A 19997-nucleotide genomic window follows, 5' to 3' on the forward strand; every position below is an offset into this window, starting at 1 on the left:
ACAGGGTTACTTGTAAAACACCGGCAACCTCGCAGGACAAGATAGCTAACATCATAAGTAACAACATTTCGACTTTTGATAATTTGTTAGATTTTATTTTCATACAAAAATAAATATTCATTTAATTTTCCGTCTGAATATTATAAACTCTACGCCTCCCAAAAATTACGTAAACAAAAAGCGAACGAGAGGGGGAAGGGGGCGTCGCGTCGTCCATCCGATAATTAATAGAACATAGACTTACAAATGTAAGGAGAGTACAATAAAAGTTTAAAAAATCATTTAAAAATAATTTATTGCGTTATGCCAAAAGTCGTAGAACAAATGTTGTTACTTATGATGTTAGCTATCTTGTCCTGCGAGGTTGCTGGTGTTTTACAAGTAACCCTGTATAAAATAAAAACTAAAAATAAAATGTTGTTTTATTTTATTTGCTGACCATACACTACTACAAACGCAAAAATTTCTCCAAGCTAATTTACCTGTACAAGGTATAACCATGGTATAACTAGGGTTTCTGATATGTATTTGTTATTACCATGCACAAAGCTCCTACATGTATTACATGGATTCATACACATCAATCTGATTTTATTTTATTAATGAACAACTTGCATTTAATATTTCTAATTGTATTTTTCTTAGATGTTATCGAAATATGTACACTTAACCCTATCCGCCTTTTGAGTGTTTATTTATGACAATAAGTTATAAGTGTGTAGTTGTAAAATTAGTTCATTTCTAATGCACAAGTATTTACTATACTCCCAGACAAACTGTTCAAAAGATACTTTTAAAACAACATTATCATTTTTCTCAACTTAAACGATTCTAACAGTTATAATAAGAGAAATAGATGATTTTATCTTTCCAAAACTGCAAAAAAATTGCAGCTATGTTGTACCTACTTGACTTTTTTTTAAATACTCAAGTCCACTGCAGTCTGCAAAGTGTATGTCTATTGAACAGTTTGGTCACATTTAGAATCATTTCTTAAATGGAATACCTACTTCTTTTCACATATCTAATGTTTACAGTTTATAATAAATGTGTATGAACAAAATTTTATGTATACAGAAGAAATATATTAACTTGGTGTTGCATTTTTACTATTAGATTAGTAAGTTTCAATGTGATGTAAGCAATACTTGAGAATCTAATAAATATAATGATAAAAGAATTTGCATTTCTTATAGAGGAAAATAATAAATGTGTAGCGTGTATAATATAGATTGTCAATCATATTTATTATTTAGGTACTTGTCTTTTGAAACCAGAAGTTTTTTTTTATGAAAACTTTTTGTTGCTTCTGATGTTGTATACCTCCTAGGTAGAGTGATTATAATTTATAATAGGTTTGATTCCCATTGCATACAAAGAAAAAAACTTTGGCAGAACACAGAAGGCTGATGTCCTAATTGTCCCAATGAAAATCGATCAGTAAAACATATGCCCCATTCGGCACTAGCGGACACAGGACTTAACTTTTTTCTTCAATAAACTTTTGAACAATTAATTTGTTTATTAATTCGTTTTACTGAACAATTAATGAGTATACCTTCAACCAACCCTTTGAAGCAGGCTTTTTGTCATAGTATTAAATTAATCTGTATGGTGTAGGCAGAGAATAAACAATACTTTTTTTTACATTTAAAAATATTAATGTGCGGTCTTAATAATTGTGATCTCTGTATATTTTTGTTGTAAAGTACATAGAATTTATTATATGTATGACACAAGAGAGGTGTTTTATTAAGAATGCTTACCCTATTTTCTTGTACTGACTTAATCCTTTTTATGTATTAATAATTGCATAATTTGGTGGGTCTTTTCTTGGTTTACTTTCTTTAATATTATTGTTTTTGACCACCATACTTAAATGTGTTTTGATATAACCAATAGAAGATCAGCTAAAATAGCAGGCAAGAGTTAATAATTAAAAAAGGTAAGACAAAAGTTTTCAAAATTACTTTAATTCTTATCTTAGTGTAAAATCACTATCATCCCTTAAAAATAATTAAATCTATCTTATAATTACAGAACTCTGCTTTACATCAGTATCTTATTTCAACATAAGATTTGTTTTATCTGATTTACAAGTTTTTAATGTACTGTTAGGATCAAACTGGAATCTTTAATACAAAAATATGTAGGAAAGTTACACTGAAATATTAGTTTTCAAAATAATTGGTTTCATTTTTAGACTTGACTTGTTTGCTAATAATTCTAATCTACTATTCTTTCATTTCCCCTTCCTCATCCTCCTCTTCAGCACCTCTGACGTATAAAACATTGTTACACCTGATCAGTACTTCTCCAAGGTTACCTGGAAGCGAAATGTTTACAGTCAGTAAACAAGAATTCATTCAAGCAACATCCCAATCTTTATTTCATTCTGGACATCAAATATTTTATTTTATTACAGCATAAGGAATGTGTCCTTAATATAATATTGTACCTTTTTAAAAATATTTCAAAATAACAAGTGCTATAATGCATTGCAAACTAAAAGAAAACATAACCTAACCTGTGCAAGAACCATCGATGATTTCTTCCGTGTTAGCCAATTGTAAATTCATGTACCCATCAGCAGATACAAGCAGGCCTTTGTACTCGTGACCCCACTTTAATTTTACAAGCACAGCCTTTCCAGTAAGGCTGTTTAGGAAAGGTTTGGGGTTGATAGGCATAGCCGCCGCCATTTTTTAAATTTCTGTAATATCAATAAAAGTAATGTATAGTCCTCACTTAATTATAAATATAGCGTATCACTTAATAAGTTTGTATTTTTCTTACGTTTTTCTAAGTAAAAACACAAAAATTCAAGAAAGATTCACCGGGTAGGTACCTAGGTATCGTAAACCACAGAGCAAGTAATATAGTAAGAGACGGCACTCAGTACTTTGATTTCGAGCTCACGCACACATATGCATGTATTGGCTAAGGGCGAATCTTATATACCAACATAAGCTCACTTACGTCAAAAATGACACACATTGCTGCCAACATTTAAAAGTTGACGTGCTAGTGATGTCTTTTTGAGTGCATATTATCGATAAAACTTCATATCGATATCGATAAAATTTTCGATGCTGGGTAACATCACTACTAGTTCTCATCCTTATTCAAATTTAAAGGAAATTAAAAATAAAACACCAACTATGTAGATCAATAAGTTTATTATAATACAATATTTATAATTATAATAACATTTTTATATAATATTAAAACTCACTATAATAGGCAAAAATGGTTAATTCCATTTGAATTTTGCTGAATATCTTTATTTAGGCATGTAGGACTTAATTCGGTTAACGGCTTAAATATTATGTGAATACAGTTGATTCACATTTTATACTTTTCCTTGAAACATTTTGCGGGATTTCTATTTTAAAATCTCGTTCTAAATTTCGATACCAATAATATATCGTTCGGATCGCCATATTGGAATTGTATATGAAGAAGCCGTTGTTTTCTTTGGACATAATAATATCTCTCCAATTGATTCTACAGCCAGAACATGACGTAATAGAGAAGTTTTCTCATAAATTGTTGTGTAATTATTATGTTTTATCTTCCTTATAGAACAGTCATTGGGTACATAATATTGCAAATATTAAGTCATAAATCAAATAATTATTAAGTACACACAAAGATTTTAACATTGTTTACACATAACACTTTTTCTTCTTTTTTCACTTTTGGCAGAAATACTACAAATTAACAAATTCAAAGTACACTTTGATTAACTGAGTAAATAACAAAATCTACGATTTATGAAGAACAAATTTTGTTTAACTTCCACCAAAACAAAATAAAACGCCATTTTGAATTCAAATTAACAAACAACGAATCAACATCAAGACGTTGTCTATGCTTAAGTCTTAACCATTGACAAGAAATCGAAGAAAGAAAGAAATAATTTATAAATGTACTAGCTTAAAATTAAAATGTACAAAAATAAGGTTTAAAAAAAAAGAAGAAATAATAATAAATAATTAAAACTAAAATATTAAATCTTATAATATATGATTACATCGGAGAGGCCAACATTAGAAATATTTTTATTTTTTCTAAATGTTGGCATGCCAGACTCGCCCTTAGGTCTTGGAAAAGTACAAAATAATTTGAACTCTATGTCAATTGAATGAAGTTTAAAATTGCTTGATAATAGAATCCTAACCAAAACGATGTTCTAAGTGTCGACCCACTGTCGTAAACGTGACGGACGCCAAATTATTATTTTTTAAATTAGACATTTGTCTATGCCCAATGTGTTTCCATCGTCAATATAATAATTTATGCTATGACATTTTATATTTATCATAGAATTATTTATTTCAATTTATCTCATCACCAAATCCATGATTTTGATCTAAATATTTTAAATAAAATAAAGAATTATGAAGAGTAGTTATTTTTGAGGTTTTCATATATTAATATTTAAATTAATACAGACATAGACAATATGCCGCTAACGTCATTTCAAAATTTCCATTGGCAAGTGGCAACACCTAAATTCGCGACGACATATTACTTGCTCTGTGATATTACTTGCTCTGTGACTTTGACAGGCGCTGTTTCATGATATAAAACTGTGCTTTTTATTATTTTATTCGTATTTTAATTAAAGTAATAGATATTACACCATTGTTTGAAAGTTAATTATAAATCACACAATATGGTTGCTAGAGTAGCAGGTGTTTTTGATGAGAAATTAACAGAAGCCATCGCTAATTCGAAAGTTTTAGTCGTCGGCGCCGGTGGTATAGGTTGTGAAATTCTAAAGAACCTTGTACTGACTGGCTTCCCAAACATTGAGATTGTATGTAATGTGTTTGATTACTGTTATTTATTGTCATGATTATTCGCTTTTTTAATCAATATTTAATGTTTCCAGATTGACCTTGATACCATCGACGTAAGCAATTTAAATCGTCAATTTCTTTTCCACAAAGAGCATGTTGGAAAATCCAAGGCACAAGTGGCAAAGGATAGCGCACTCAGTTTTAATCCCAACGTGAATATTGTTGCCCACCATGATAGCGTAATCAGGTATAATATAGTTACAGAATTGGCAACTACCCTATCAAAATTAATAGTCATCAATAGGGTAGACTATCATTTTGATTGTATCAATGAAATAAAGATAAACTAGTAGAACAGTCGACATCATATTGTTGTACTGTAGATATATGGATATCGGCTATAAATGTATAATCCACCTTTTACCTTGTTATTTGTGTATGATCTTCTGATTTTCCTATTCCATAAGGTTTTTCTTTATGTCCATTTTCAGTTAAAATGCAAATAATTATATGGCTATAGTAGTATAGCTTTCCGCCTGCGGCTTTGCCCGCTTTGTCTAAAACATAATAAATTATATACTAAAACCTTCCTCTTAACTCTATCTATTAAAAAAAACCGCATCAAAATCCGTTGCGTAGTTTTAAAGATTTAGCATACATAGGGACAGAGAAAGCGACTTTGTTTTATACTTTGTAGTGATGTATTGATCAACTTCTAATAAAAATAATTACTCTAACACACAATACCAATTCAAACTTAAACTTTCAGCAACGATTATGGAGTCAGCTACTTCAAACAGTTCAACATTGTGATGAACGCACTGGACAACCGAGTGGCCCGTAACCATGTTAACCGAATGTGCCTGGCCGCGAATGTGCCGCTCGTTGAAACTGGCACTGCTGGATATGCTGGACAGGTATATTGTAGTTTAAGAGTATTGTCTTTATGCATTTTATTGAAATACTAGATTTCCGCCCGCGTTTTCAAAGGAAAACCCGCATAGTTCCCGTTCCTGTGGGATTTCCGGGATAAAACCTATCCTATGTGTTAATCCAAGTTACCTCTATATGTGTGCTAAATTTCATTGTAATCGGTTCAATAGTTTTTATGTGAAAGAGTAACAAACATCCATACATCCATGCTTACAAACTTTCACATTTATAATATTAATAGGATCATTGTATTCCCATTTAGTTTGAGCATCTATAAATCGTGATTTCTGTTGTAATAACTGTACTTAACATACATATGAACTATTTATTTAACCCATTGAGCCCCGAACAGCCCGATCGGGCCACGACACAATAGATTTTCTATTGTGTCTGTGATTCCGGGGCCTGAGTTATTAACAAAATGATTTATTTGTTAGTGTTAAAATGTTTAATTCCATACCACGATTAATAAGATTGTGCACTAATTGTATAATAAACATTTAATATTATAAACTGTGATAACTAATTCGTTATTCTTATTATATTTCAGGTAGAATTAATCAAAAAGGGGCTAACCCAATGCTATGAGTGCCAACCGAAAGCACCACAAAAGAGTTTTCCCGGGTGTACAATCCGTAACACACCATCTGAGCCAATTCACTGCATTGTATGGGCAAAGCATCTGTTCAACCAATTGTTTGGCGAAGAAGACCCCGACCAAGATGTCAGTCCTGATACAGCAGACCCAGAGGCTGCAGGCGATGCCGGTTCTTCAGCGTTAAACGCTAAAGAAACAGAATCTGGGAACGTCGAAAGGAAAAGCACGAGAATGTGGGCGGCGGAAACGAATTACGACCCAGAGAAACTGTTCACTAAACTCTTTGGTGACGATATCAGATATCTATTGTCTATGGAGAATTTGTGGAAGAAACGTCGTCCACCTACGCCGCTGACTTGGGACAATTTGCCGGGGAAAGACGATTCGCCGGCAAAACACTCGGGGTTGCCAGATCAGAGAGTGTGGTCTGTACATGAGTGTGCACAGGTAAAGATTTTTTATTTAGTGCTCTTATATGTATAGTTTATCGATAAAACATTGAGGTTTTGCTTTCTACTCTTAATAATAGAAATAATATCTTTTAATTTTCAATAATATGGACATGTTTTCGCAAATCTACGACAAGCGCCTATTTTCCGAAAAACTGTTTTAATTAGAGTGACTATTTAGTATTCTTATGATAGTAACTATTTATTAATAAAATTATCACACTTTAAGTAAAACTGTACAAATATATTATTGTTTTATTAGAGCCATGTAAAGTGTATTTATTTCAATAGTTAAATTTTAAAGTGTTTGAAATAATTAAACATACATGTTTTAAAACTATTTTCTTTCCCTCATTTAGGTGTTAGCAGCGAGCTGCAAAGAATTACAAGCTGATCTAAAGAGTAGGCCAGATGGAGATCACTTAGTTTGGGACAAAGACGAGAAAAGTGCTATGGACTTTGTTACAGCTTGTGCTAATATTCGCGCGCACATCTTTAATATTCCTTTGAAGTCGAGATTTGAAATTAAATGTAAGTTTTCTATGAAATTTCCGTTATTTTTTAACTTTATCAATTCTTATATCTTAAAGCTAAGAGTTTTTTTGTTTACTTCAATGCACTTATCTCAGGAACCATGGGTTCCAGGTGAAAAATTATTTCACTGTTAGATTGTCCTTTTATTTGTCAATTTATCGAGATAGAGTTTATATATTCAAGCTTAAATCAATAAGAACGGACTAATACAGGTAAAATCGTGGTAAAATTTTATAATGAAATTGTGTTAAGTATGAATATAAACATAACATGGAACATTAATTATCATCATTTGTAATGGTTCATAAATTTCAAACTTTCTCTTTTCTCCATAATTATTTGCAATAACCTGGAAGCCCATGGGAAATATGTCTATAAATAAGTGCTAAACTATATTCATATTTTTTTATTATATGTATTCTAATAGCATTAAAAGAACAAAATAGGTGTTTCTGTATGTTGTAATGTATTAGCACAACATAATATAACACAATATAAAAAGACGTGTGGCACTCGAGGACTGCCGTGGTAAAGCTATTGCATGCTATGCCTACAAGCCACACCTCCGAGCCCGTTGCTATGCAATAGCTTAAAAATTCTTACACTGAATGAAAGCTCATTTCTTGAGTCACATAGGCTACTGTTTATTAAATATTATATAATATTTCTATTGTATAATAAATACCATTTTTGATTAATTTTAAATGTTAAAATGTAGTCTGCTTTTTAGTGAATTTTTTTTGTATATTTCTTACAAAAAATATTTTATTTTTAGCAATGGCTGGCAACATAATACCAGCTATAGCAACAGCAAATGCGATCGTGGCTGGTTTAGCGGTTATCCGCGCTCAGGCGATACTTAAAGGGGATATTGAGACTTGCACCAGTGTGTACTTGAGGCCTAAGGTCAATCATCGGGGACAACTGTTCGTGCCGGAAAAAAGTGAGTTGAATTTTATTTTGCTCGTTTTTACCCATTTGAATTGTAAATGTAAACCATTATGTGATGAATATTTCTATAAAATTGATCCTATTTAAGCTTGGTTGTAAATTGAGAAATACATTGCAGAGAAGAATAAAAAATAATCATAAACTTCATTTAGTAAGTTAACCCTTAACACGGCAAGCCCTGAAATAATGTACCCAGATATGACCTGAATTGGTTTTAGTGATAGTTATTGATTAAAAAATACTATAGTAGAGAAAAAAATGAAACAAATTTTCTGTAAGTAGGTTTTTCAGGATGTCTGTTAAAACGGCCTTTGCCAAGAACCCTGTCTTCATTGCTGTCTCAAAAAACGGACAACGCTGTCATACAGCTTATAAAATTAGAATGAAAAAAATATATATTCACTTAATATAACACAATTGAAAACAATTTCAAGTAGCATTTTATTGTTTTATTGTATCACAGTATTTTCACTATCTATTATAACAAAAAATTCTTCAATTTTAACTTAATACCTAACAAATGATAATTGAGCCCTCTAGAGCTCAATCACACTATTTATTTGTTTGGAATGTTAAATAACATTCATTATTTCGTGTCAAGCAACCTTTGGTTTCATTGAATACAAATAATAATGGTTTTTCTAAATGTGAAGTGATATTTGGCCGATGATTAGGACATTTAGACGAAATGCATGTGGAGGTCGAGGAACACCCGGTTCTATTGTAGACCCAACAGATTTAACTGATCTTGGGCCTTAGACAAAGTAACAATTAAAAAACGATAACGAAGTTAGAAAAGGCAAAAATGTATGGGATTGACATACGCCGCGTTAGATCACGTGGTCTATCTAATGTCAATCCCATACATTTTTCCTTTTCTAACTTCGTTATCGTTTTTTAATTGTTACTTTGTCTACGGGCCCTTAGATTATATTCGTCATTTTGAACTTAATTTAAAATAATTCTACATATAATTAAAGACTCTAAAGCAAGAAAATCCCATAAAAGTGATATTTTATTAAAGTACGAATCATGGCAACGTCCGTTACTTGGGACATGCCAAATGGTTCTTAGTTACCTGTTTCTACGGCACTGTCCCAAAAAACGGACCAGGTATATTTCGAATATTTTGTCATAGAATTATTTGAATATTTCATAATCTTTAGAGCAAAAACAATAGTTTATCTCACCTGAAAGTTAAATCAATAGAAATCAATCACGGATACTATTTCATTAAAGCTATTATTGACCAGAAACACAAACCATCACTAATTCCGGGAATCCCTAAATTCAACAGTCACCTAGCACACGAATCAAATGTTCTCTATAACCCATTGACCACCGAGCGGCCCGATCGGGCCGAGACACAATAGATTTTCTATTGTGTCTGTGATCCGAGGACTGACGGAATAATTGGCATGTAGGAGAAAAATAAAGGTTTGTTATCGAACTTTCTCCAACGTAGTCAATTTTCTAGATTTTTTGGAACGTTCAAGATTTACATGGCAATAAGTACATGTACTAAAAAAATGACAGAAAAGCTTTAAGGGTTAATGAAGACAATACATTTATATTGAAAATATTCACCTATCACGGCCATAAGAGTGATTATTATGACAAATTGAATAAAATTGATTAGATGTTAAAATAAGACCCATGAAAACAATTCCCATGAAAACAATACAACAAAAATAATCATGTCAATTAGTTGCAAACCTGCAGTAGTCAGTAGTAGTAGTTATTGATGTACCAACATTTAAGAAGAAATACGCTCTTACACTAATTTAATGTGTTTTAATTGTTTATTTCAATTTTCAGCATTGACAGCGCCCAATCCAAAATGCTATGTGTGTGCTCCAAAACCCGAAGTAGCACTCGCTTGCAATCTCAAACAGTTGACACTCAAAGATCTAAACACAGCGCTTAAAGAAGGCCTCAACATGCAAGCGCCCGACGCAGCCGTTGAGGGCAAAGGCCTAGTCGTGCTATCATCAGAACCGGGAGAAACAGATCAAAATAACGACAAAACGTTAGAAGAAATTGGCTTAAGCGATGGCTGCGCTCTGCTAGTCGACGATTTCCTTCAGAACTACGAAGTGAGGGTTCGTCTTCAACAAGAAGACGAGGAGAAATCATGGCGTCTTGTGACAGAAATGGACGCACCGATGCCAGCGCCAAAGGAAGATAAGCCCACAAATGGTTCGAACGGTTCAAACGATCCCAAACCTGGTCCATCCCGTCCAAAGGACGATAGTGACAGTGATATGGAGATTATAGAAGAAGACGAAGGTGTGGAAACAGTGAAACCTCCCAAACGTAGGCGTACAGAAATGTCCGATGAAATTGTGGAACTCTGTTAGCTGTAGTTATGTTCAATACGTGTATGTAAGCAAATATCTACTGTATGAAGACTCGAAGGATCAAATCGCATGTGTTAAATAACTAGTTTAAATATGGTATGTGGTTAGAAATGCATATGGTAAACATGTTCATAGATTGTGAAATTTTAGCTAGTTGTTTGACGTCACTAGATATTGTCAGAGTTGTTATTTTCCCAAAATATGATTTATTGTTTCCTGAACCATTTTTGGAATGTAGTTCAATATCGCGTAATGGGTATAAAATCTTAAACTCGCGTCAGGACACGTGACCTGATCGAAAAAGCGTAAGACGGACGGAGAGTAGACAGCTCTCTCCCCCTCTACTACGCGCGTTTTCACTTCTGCCGGCACTCCCGGAGTGCAACCCGTCTTTTTTTAAATTTTTAACTCAATATAATATTGAAAAGTTCATAAAATTATTTTGGTTGTTTTAATTCGTCGAACAAGTCACAGTCACAGGACAAAAAAGAAATCTTGAGTCTTTTATTTAAGGTACAGTGGGAAAATGCAAATATGTCTAGATGCGGTTTGGCCCAATAGTAAGTTATGTATGAAATGTAAGGCTTTGCATATCAAGGCATGAGCCTGATAGTTTAAAAGTTATGAAATACCTTGTTGTAAGCAAGCTCCGTATAGTCTCCAGTTTTGTGATTTTTAATACATATTTACTTAAATTTTATATCCATTTTCGTAAAAGTTGAACTTTAAGGATTCAATTTTAAAATTGAATATTTTCATATAAAAAGGTAAGGGACGAGTATCCCTGTATTTTTAAAAGAAATCTCGTATTTAACATACTACATAAAACCGCATGAGGTTTATCAATAAAAGTGTAATATTGTTGAGAACAACATTGTCTAAAATTATTTATAAGTATTGTAAGAAAAATTTTCTCTTAAATAAAACTATGAAATGTATGGTTTTTATTTATTAAATCCTTAAAAACAAGTACATAATACTGAGGTTTACAAAATGCATTGAAATCGCGGATTAACCGACACGACTATTATCGACTTTCACAAGAATAAAAATTTAATTGTATAGTTTATTAATTATTATTGGTACGAATTAAGTATGATTAACATTTCCAGAATGTATTATTGATGCGTGAAACCGCGTCGATATTTTATAAATGTACATCAAGTAAAAGTGAATACATAATAAGGTATTGCATCTATAGTAATTATAAAGAATTGAGATTACCACTAAAACTGTTAGTTATATTTTTAAAGACACAACTTGATAATAATTAAGTTCACAAATACATCTTTTAAAAGTATGGTACAAAAAGTTGTGTTCAATTATGATTTAAATTATACAAATACCAGTGTTTTATTATCAACAGACTTTTAATTACTTACTTCATTACACTAATGAGCCCTTAAAACAATAGTTTTAAACTAAGTACTAGTGTTTGAAAGTACATGTTGTTAGAAACCATTACATACATGTTATTCCACACTATAGTATAAAACAAAACTATAAGTTTTTACCATATGAAGACATTACATTTCATTAGCACATTCATGGATTAGAGAACATGTATAAACTATTGGAATTAAGTGGAAATTTAGTTCACATGAAAAAAATTAACAATCTCAACAGAACATTAACCCAATTTTGGAGATAAGAAAGTCTAAACATACAAACATAACATTTATTCTAAAGAAAACAATTTGATTAAATAATTAAGTTCATGATTTCAAAGACATTATTTGCTAAGTGGAATAATTATTTGTTAATATATTATTTTTACGGTGGGTTAAGATGAACACAACTATTGCTAAATGAATAAAAAAAAAATAGAATATTGATACGCATAGAACCATCACAAAGTATGTAATATAGGCATGCATTTTTTAAATATTTTATCAATAGAATTTAAAATTGTTGATGTTACATTTAATAATTAAAATTTACTTCACTTTAAAATCATTCAATAGAATTGAAATGCATTGTATATTTGAACACATAATAATATCTTTATTCAGTAATTTAAACATTTAAAATACATCCAAAAAAATAAAAAAATAAATCAATTTTCTTAGATAACTAAATCAAGAAAAAATTAAATGTATTAAAACATTCCTTAAATCTATCACACTCATAGGAAAGTAGCCTACATTTCACTTATAGCAAAGATTACATCTATTAAGAGCACATTTATCACTAATCTACTTTTCAGGTAGCATACCATATTCTATTAGAAATTTCTCAACATCTGGAGCAAAGAAATCATTCCCCAATTCAGAGGCAAGCTGGACAAAATTTCCTATAATTTGACCAGCTTTGTACACCAAAATCGCTGGCACTCCGTCCACTCTAAAATGTCGACTTAGCCCTGTTATATCAGCTGCAATACGGCAGAACTTTATCATAGGATAATCTGAAGCCAGGATGTTCAAACAACCGTCCATCGTCTCACATGCTCTATTTTTGTTGCTGTAAATGTGTATAATAATAGCGACTTTGGGATCTTCTTTATCTATTGAGTTCAAGAACTCATCTTGACTGTTGAGTGTTTGGACTGACCCAAATTTTGGTGCCTTTTGCAGTTGAGCCATGAGCTCTTGCATTCTTTGTTGCTGATACTTCATTAGAAACCCTTCATCAATAAGCTCATTTAATTCATCTTCAATTTCATCAATTTCTTTCTCCTTTTCTTCTTCTCTCTGTGTTTTTACAGATAATGTAAGCTTTTTAGCCAGTGCTATGCGTTCTTTTTCTAATTCTTTACGGTTTTCGGCTTCCAATTGTTTGAATCTACGCCAATCTTCTAACACTCCTTTTGGGCCTGTGTTGCTAGCCGACCCATTCCAACTGTTAACAGGGGGAGGCTCGGCTGCCGTAGCAGATGTCTTTATCACTTTCTCCTCATCTCCACTCGCATTACCTTCGTCATCAGAACCTTCATCTTCGCTACTACTGCAATAATTATGCAGTTTCTCACCAAGTATCTTATCTTCCAAAGTGGCCATATCTGTAAAGAAATAAAACTCCGTAAAAGTAATATATTTTGAATGGTCAATACAGTTAAGATCAGTCTCATTACACTAATTACCTTAACTATGTATGCGAATTGAATGAAATGAATGTTTTTATTTTGTTCATAGAAGTAAATACAAAAATCTGTACTTACCGCTTTAAAGTTTCAAAATTGTGGGGCAAAATAAGTCGTTAACACGGTTCGCTTTCACAAATAGTAATTGTTTTATGTTTACACTTTCTTTGATGTCTATAATGAGAATCTGGGAATGCGGGCAGAGGGGTAAGCTGGCTTGGGAGTTGGGCTTGGCAGTTTGGATTTTATGTCATTGTCAAATTATGGACGTTTGACACTTACTTTTTTTAAATCAAATTCTTTCTTCAAGAATACAAGGTTTTTGAACAAATACAAATACAAAGGTGATTGCACAGAACAGTAAAAACATATAGAAGTGCTGTAATGTCTAATTAGTATGAAAACCAGTGTCACCAAACCCACACATTTAAACCGATAGTTATACAGTACACTACAAGTAAACTATGCCTTTGATTGGACAGCTTAATTTGAGTAAAAACTGACTTAGGTTATAAATTCAGCATTTCAATATGTACCCTAACGCACCATGTTACGGTTTATTTTAGTATAACATCCCTAGGTATATTAGCTGTTTTGTTTCTCATTGCACAGAAATTCCAAATTCGAAAACATTCAGCTACTCCACAACAGAGGGCGTTAGTTTTCGATAGATATAAATTTGAAACGCAACACATAGAGATAAGGTTGAAATTTGTGTCACTCAACATTAATGACATTAACTTGATATTTATCTGATGCTATGCTCTGAGGGATGTCAGCCTTGTTATCGATAATTCACAAATAAATATTTTTTGTGTATTTTTTTTTCTTTCTTTTATATGAGTATAGTATAATGCGTCACAATAGCCCGGTTTACACGCACACTCTTTACCGCGTGATTGAGTGCGCGGGATTGAACGCGGGAAAGCACGCGCGCTGAGGAAAGAGGAAAGATTGTGCGTGTAAACGATAATCACGCGCGATTGAACGAAGAAAAGCATGGCGCGTTGGAGTGTGTGCGGAGTGGACGCGCAATCTCGTTCTCTCTGTCATCGTTTAAATGCTCGCTCTTTCCCGCGTGAAAGCCGAATCGCGCGCGAAAGAGCGTGCGTGTAAACCGGGCTATTTTGGAGTATGTTTATTACTACTAAGTACGTCTTTTTATATTATTATTATTAAATAAAAAACGGAATAGAATAGTATAAATCTATATTTACAAAATACAAACAGAAAATATGCATTATTTTAAATCTTGGAACTGCTGTAGGTTTGATGTATCGGTGGCCTTTGTTAGACCGCTTAGTACTGTTCGGCATCCAGTTAACTCGTCACGTTGCATTTATCCATTTCTCTTTTAAATTAGCCTCTTTGGGAAATCTATAAATAAATTAGACAAATGAAAGCTAAGGAAAAATAAAATAAAATTTAATATTTATAATGTTTGTCTTTTCTAAAGTATCGATACTGTCGATATGCACCACAAGCATCACTAAAGCGAAATTCGTTTGTTTATTGCAATAATATTCCAGAAAGTCTTGTTTGCTGTTCAATCTATAATAGTACTAATTTCTTATGGATTAAGGTTCATTTTGACTAGATATTTGTATACAATTTTGACAAATTACGACAAGCGAAGTTATAACATAAAATATAATTAAAATAAATTAAAATAAGACTTACCGACGGTATGAAATGCCTTCATTGCTGATATTATTTCGTCTGCTATCATTTTTGCACTCTTTATACCGAACAACACGTCCTAATTAATGAATAAATATGGAAAAAAGGTTTGACAGCTGACAACCGACTCGAATATTTTTCTGCGCACAACTGAGAGCAAGTTAGGTGATCTAAACTTATCATTGACACGTGGGCCACGCCCACATCACACTTCTATCTACTTTACTGTTCTGTGGGTGATTGTATATTTAAAAAATGTCAATCAATTTTTTTTTATAATTAGTCCGTGATTATTCCATAATTAATACAGATTAACGTTTGTTCTTCGATAAAATACGTTAATTGTTCGCGCGTTTCAGTCTTTTTTTGTTTATATTAGAATTTTCAATAACGTGAAGAATACTAATCTTTGAATTGTGCGTTGCGATAAAAACGGTATTTTTTTAAATAAAAAGAATTTGAGTGGTAAAGAAATACTTAATAATTATTATTATCGCAATGACGTGGATGAAACAATTTTTACGAAAACATTGCTGAGGCAGTTGAGGTATAAACTAATTAAAGGAAATTTTATCCAGGTTATTTTGATTCTGTTTGATTTTTAATTTTTATTAAGTACACATTTTAAAATTACTCGGAAAATAATAGTAGGTAGATAATATTAAATTGATGCATGTCGAATGCATGTGCTTTTTCAAGTACCTAATAACAAAATTGTTTAAATAAGTATATATAATACTTTTTACTCAACCGTATGATTCTAAAAATAAATGGGAGATTAAAGTGCTAACGTCTTAACACCAGTTTTACGATCAAATGATGTGCGAAAATGGTTTCCATAAAAATAGCTTTCAATTTTATGAGCGAATACTCACCTGTATTTACGCTAACATTTTAAGATACCCATTTTATAAATTATGTATTTTACGCGGCTTTGTTTTTAATAATTATAAATACATGAAAGCAAACAATAGATAAGGATTTTGTAAACTGATGATTTAAATATTTTCTTCAGAGACATTGCTTCTGAATTTATAGAGCTTTACATAGACAATCTTGAATGGTTTAAGGCGGTATCACAGAATACTTAATTTTGAATTAATTCAATCTTCATTGATTTAATATATAATTGCGGAATGTAGGTATTGCAACTGATTATGTGCCACTAGTCAAATCCCTACTAGTTAGTCCCTACTAATATAATAAATGCGAAAGTAACTCTGTCTGTCTGTCTGTCTGTTACGCTTTCTCATTAAACCTCTTCTACCGATTTTGATGAAATTTGATTGATTGATTCATTCATTCATTCATTCAAAATTTGGCACAGACAATCTTTAGACCCTGAGAAAGAACATAGGCTATCTTTTATTGCGAAATATGTAGGTACCACGGGCGAAGCCGGGGCGGACCACCAGTACATAATATGTATATTGTATATCGCTAATATACCTGTAAAGGTTAACGCTTAAAGTTCTGTTTCATTTAAGTTTGGATGGCTTTTACGTAGCGGCTTGTATATCTCCTTAGACAGGTTTGACACTTTACAAAAAGCTTTGGTAAGTGCACTATACTTTCGAATTATTGGGAACTGTATTACATAATTCCTATTTCGGGATACGTGCCTATAACCTAGTTATAGTTTTTTTATAAGTAGACTAAAAAGAAATAGAGCCTTAGGCCGCCTGTCCATCTGCAAGAAAACTTCCGCTAGAAATGTCCGACAGTCTGTCTGACAGCAGCTTGCAAGTCTAATTCCGCGTTTCCACATGCAAGTAGACTTGCAAGTTGCTGTCAGACAGACTGTCCGACATTTCTTGCGGAAGTTTTCTTGCAGATGGAAACGCGGCCTTAGAGGCACTATCTCTTAGCTCAATCGCACAAACTGAGTTCTTCATACAGATATCTCTTATTCGCATTTTCTTTTCAGCCTAAAAGAAATTTCCCTAATATGAGCTAGCTGGTATATTATAAGATGTTAAATTACATGATTACAATTCATGTAATTTTTTCCATGTCTGTTCATTTGCTTTTTAATAAAGCTTAAAATAATAGCTACCTAATTAAGATCAGTATACATAGCTACCTATAGTAATGATTGTTATTTGACATAGCTTTATTTTAGGAGCTCATTATTTGCGGCTTATCATATTGTCCGTATATTTCACGGTCAGTATGTGGTCACCCAAAATTTAATTTGTGCTATCTGAGTGGAAATCGTGGTATTTTATAACTGGATTAATAAATTAAATTGAATTAATACATAATCCGACCAACTTGAATAAAAGCTTATATAATTTTATCATTTAATGGACGACATATAAATATAATTAATTATCATTTTCATTTCTGCTTTGCGTAATTTTGAATAAATTGTATATTATGAATTTATGATGAATAGAATGATAACCAAGTACCAACTGAACCTTCTCTTTATCAGGTAACTGTAGCATCTTAATTATATTGACAAGCAACGCATCTTAATAATATTGACATATGTATTTATGCTCTTGGTCACAGCTCTTGGTTTTTAAAATTATAATACAACAAAAGAAAAGCATTCATTTTGCGATGAAGTTACAAATATCCTCCTCTAATATCTCCTAATATCCTCCATAAAATAATAATTTTATAAATATTCATTATATTCGCAGTAGGTATAAACTTGCTATGTATACGGATTCCTAAATAAAAGACAATATCTAGACTTTATATTGTCCAGCAACATAGAGGTACCCTAGAAAATTTACCTTGTAAGTAATTTGGCTGAAATTTGAAATTCTTTGCCAAAAGAGCTTTCAAGCTTGTTGCTTGTAAATTGTAGATGAAAATACTTTGCACTCTGGTATTTGGCTACTAGCTTCTACATGTATGAAAGTTGGTGCAAGAAATTCAAATCTAGGCGAACTTAAATGTTAAATAATTCACTTGCAAGTGCAATCATATTATGATTTAATTTGAAATTAATTAATTATTACACAACATAGGTACAGATACAACCTGTTCATTGTGTTCATTATTTTAGAACATAGACACAGAGTAAGTAGTAAATTCAATGACAAAAAAATGGCATCGTCATATTATGTCATAACATAGCAATGCTATTTTAAAGTAAAAATCGAAAAATAAAATGACTAATATTTTTGGTTATCGATGTCTAAATTAGCCGTACCTCTTTGTATTATAAATTAAAAAATATGCCGCCAAAAAAGGGAAAAGGTAAAGGCAAGGAGCCTCCTCCGCCTGCAAAAGCGACTGGTCCTCCACCTAAGCCAAAGAAGCCGCCTCCACCACCAGCCTGCTTTGGTCCCGATGATTTAGCTAAGTTTAAAGAACTGTTTAAAGCTATGGATGAAGAAAATATTGAAAAGGTTTGTTTGTTGTTATGTTTCTGCAAGTTACATAAATATAATATTATATTTTTTAATGATATTCAACTATACTATCAGTTAGTACAAGATATATATTATGGGTATTTACTGTTTTCTGTCTATAGGTAAAGATCGAACAAATACCATATATGCTACGTAAACTAGGATTTAACCCGAAAACTGCGGAAATAAAAGAACTATTCAGATTATTCCTTGAAGACGATTTAGTTGATACTGTGGAATACCATGAATGGTTATTCATGATTGAAGCTAAAATGAATTGGGGCGATGACTTTGAACTAGCAGTTACAAAAGCCTTCGCTGCATTAGCACATGATGACGAAGAAGTGGGTATTGCTGATTTCGAACTACTAAGAGAAGAACTAACAGTTTGGGGTGAACCGTTGACAGAAATCGAATTCGTGGATTGGATTAAATTAGCAATAAAGGACAAAACGTACAATCCTGAAGATGGAACTTTTAATTACGTGAAGTTTATCGAGAACATGAATGCCAAGGATGAGAAATACATTAAGGAACCGATAAACTTCTTCAAACTGGACCAGAAGACGTTGGCTGAGATGGCAATGAAGAAGGCACAAGAAGAAAAGGCGGAGCAGGAAAAGAAAGAAGCTGATCGACGAGCTCGGGAGGAGGCTAAGAGGCAGAAAATGATTGCTGATGGATTGATTCCACCCGATTAAGGACTGATTTACATACTTTCTGATATGTATTGTATAGCTTATCTGTCAGTTAAAATGACATCTTGGAAAAACTATCGAGCAGGCTATAATATAGTGTTCATGCATTATCTGCAAGTGTTGAAACTGGCCCTAAGTGTTTTAAATTCTTTGTACATGAGTTGTTAATGAGATTAATCGCTGTTGACTTTGGATTTTTACAATATTATTTTTATAGCAGTGTGTTAGTTAAGGCATCAAAACGTTGTATTATAATATTAAATCCGTTCCTTAATCCTTATTTTTTTATTCAAAATCAATACCACATCGATTTCGCAAGGTAAATATTATTGCAGTTCGTAGCAGTGTTGAATCAATATGCGTTTAGCGTGCATTTGCATTTCTAATATACATTAGCATATCAATGATTTGAAATTTCCATGCGATGTCCCTTTACTCAACTGGCTACTTGTTATTTTGCTATAGGACTTGCAGTGTCCCTTCGTCCAGCATACTCACCACAACTCACCATGGAATCCTGATATTTCATGAAT

General features: G+C 32.2%; 5 protein-coding genes and 1 long non-coding RNA gene across 6 annotated transcripts in view; 3 read left to right on the forward strand and 3 right to left on the reverse strand.

Annotated features, from left to right (window-relative positions):
• The window catches only part of Hpr1 (THO complex 1-like protein Hpr1), a 45301-nt gene extending 43810 nt beyond the window's left edge, over window positions 1-1491 (forward strand). Inside the window, exon 12 of the transcript XR_016316406.1 lies at window positions 492-1491. The gene's annotated coding sequence lies outside the window, so the exon portion shown is untranslated. The remainder of the gene's footprint in view (window positions 1-491) is intronic.
• Window positions 1492-1957: 466 nt separating this feature from the next.
• Window positions 1958-4262, reverse strand: SmF (small ribonucleoprotein particle protein SmF). The gene is made up of 4 exons (XM_089701723.1): window positions 4214-4262; window positions 2797-2847; window positions 2528-2713; window positions 1958-2326 (listed from the first exon to the last, which is right to left on the reverse strand). Exons 3-4 carry the CDS (start codon window positions 2700-2702, stop codon window positions 2235-2237), a joined length of 267 nt encoding a protein of 88 aa, XP_089557849.1. The 5' UTR covers window positions 2703-2713; window positions 2797-2847; window positions 4214-4262; the 3' UTR covers window positions 1958-2234.
• A 307-nt stretch (window positions 4263-4569) lies between these two features.
• Window positions 4570-11571, forward strand: Uba2 (Ubiquitin-like activating enzyme 2). The gene is made up of 7 exons (XM_089701724.1): window positions 4570-4825; window positions 4901-5055; window positions 5578-5725; window positions 6292-6786; window positions 7148-7319; window positions 8098-8265; window positions 10092-11571. The coding sequence occupies exons 1-7, from the start codon at window positions 4682-4684 to the stop codon at window positions 10631-10633; spliced, it is 1824 nt and encodes a 607-aa protein (XP_089557850.1). The 5' UTR covers window positions 4570-4681; the 3' UTR covers window positions 10634-11571.
• Window positions 11568-13933, reverse strand: LOC149484218 (phosducin-like protein 1). The gene is made up of 2 exons (XM_089701725.1): window positions 13794-13933; window positions 11568-13634 (listed from the first exon to the last, which is right to left on the reverse strand). Exon 2 carries the CDS (start codon window positions 13630-13632, stop codon window positions 12829-12831), a length of 804 nt encoding a protein of 267 aa, XP_089557851.1. The 5' UTR covers window positions 13633-13634; window positions 13794-13933; the 3' UTR covers window positions 11568-12828.
• Window positions 13934-14907: 974 nt separating this feature from the next.
• Window positions 14908-15647, reverse strand: LOC149484219 (uncharacterized). Its single transcript, XR_016316397.1, has 2 exons — window positions 15396-15647; window positions 14908-15092 (listed from the first exon to the last, which is right to left on the reverse strand). It is a non-coding gene; the product is annotated as an uncharacterized LOC149484219 (long non-coding RNA).
• A 2802-nt stretch (window positions 15648-18449) lies between these two features.
• Window positions 18450-19537, forward strand: LOC149484220 (uncharacterized). Its single transcript, XM_089701248.1, has 2 exons — window positions 18450-18763; window positions 18889-19537. The coding sequence occupies exons 1-2, from the start codon at window positions 18590-18592 to the stop codon at window positions 19465-19467; spliced, it is 753 nt and encodes a 250-aa protein (XP_089557374.1). The 5' UTR covers window positions 18450-18589; the 3' UTR covers window positions 19468-19537.
• Window positions 19538-19997: the final 460 nt, after the last annotated feature.

The sequence above is a fragment of the Colias philodice genome, chromosome 12, assembly GCF_061535455.1.
Source record: "Colias philodice isolate Cphi_HAF_F1 chromosome 12, ilColPhil1 Martin Lab GWU primary, whole genome shotgun sequence".
Lineage (NCBI taxonomy): Eukaryota > Metazoa > Arthropoda > Insecta > Lepidoptera > Pieridae > Colias > Colias philodice.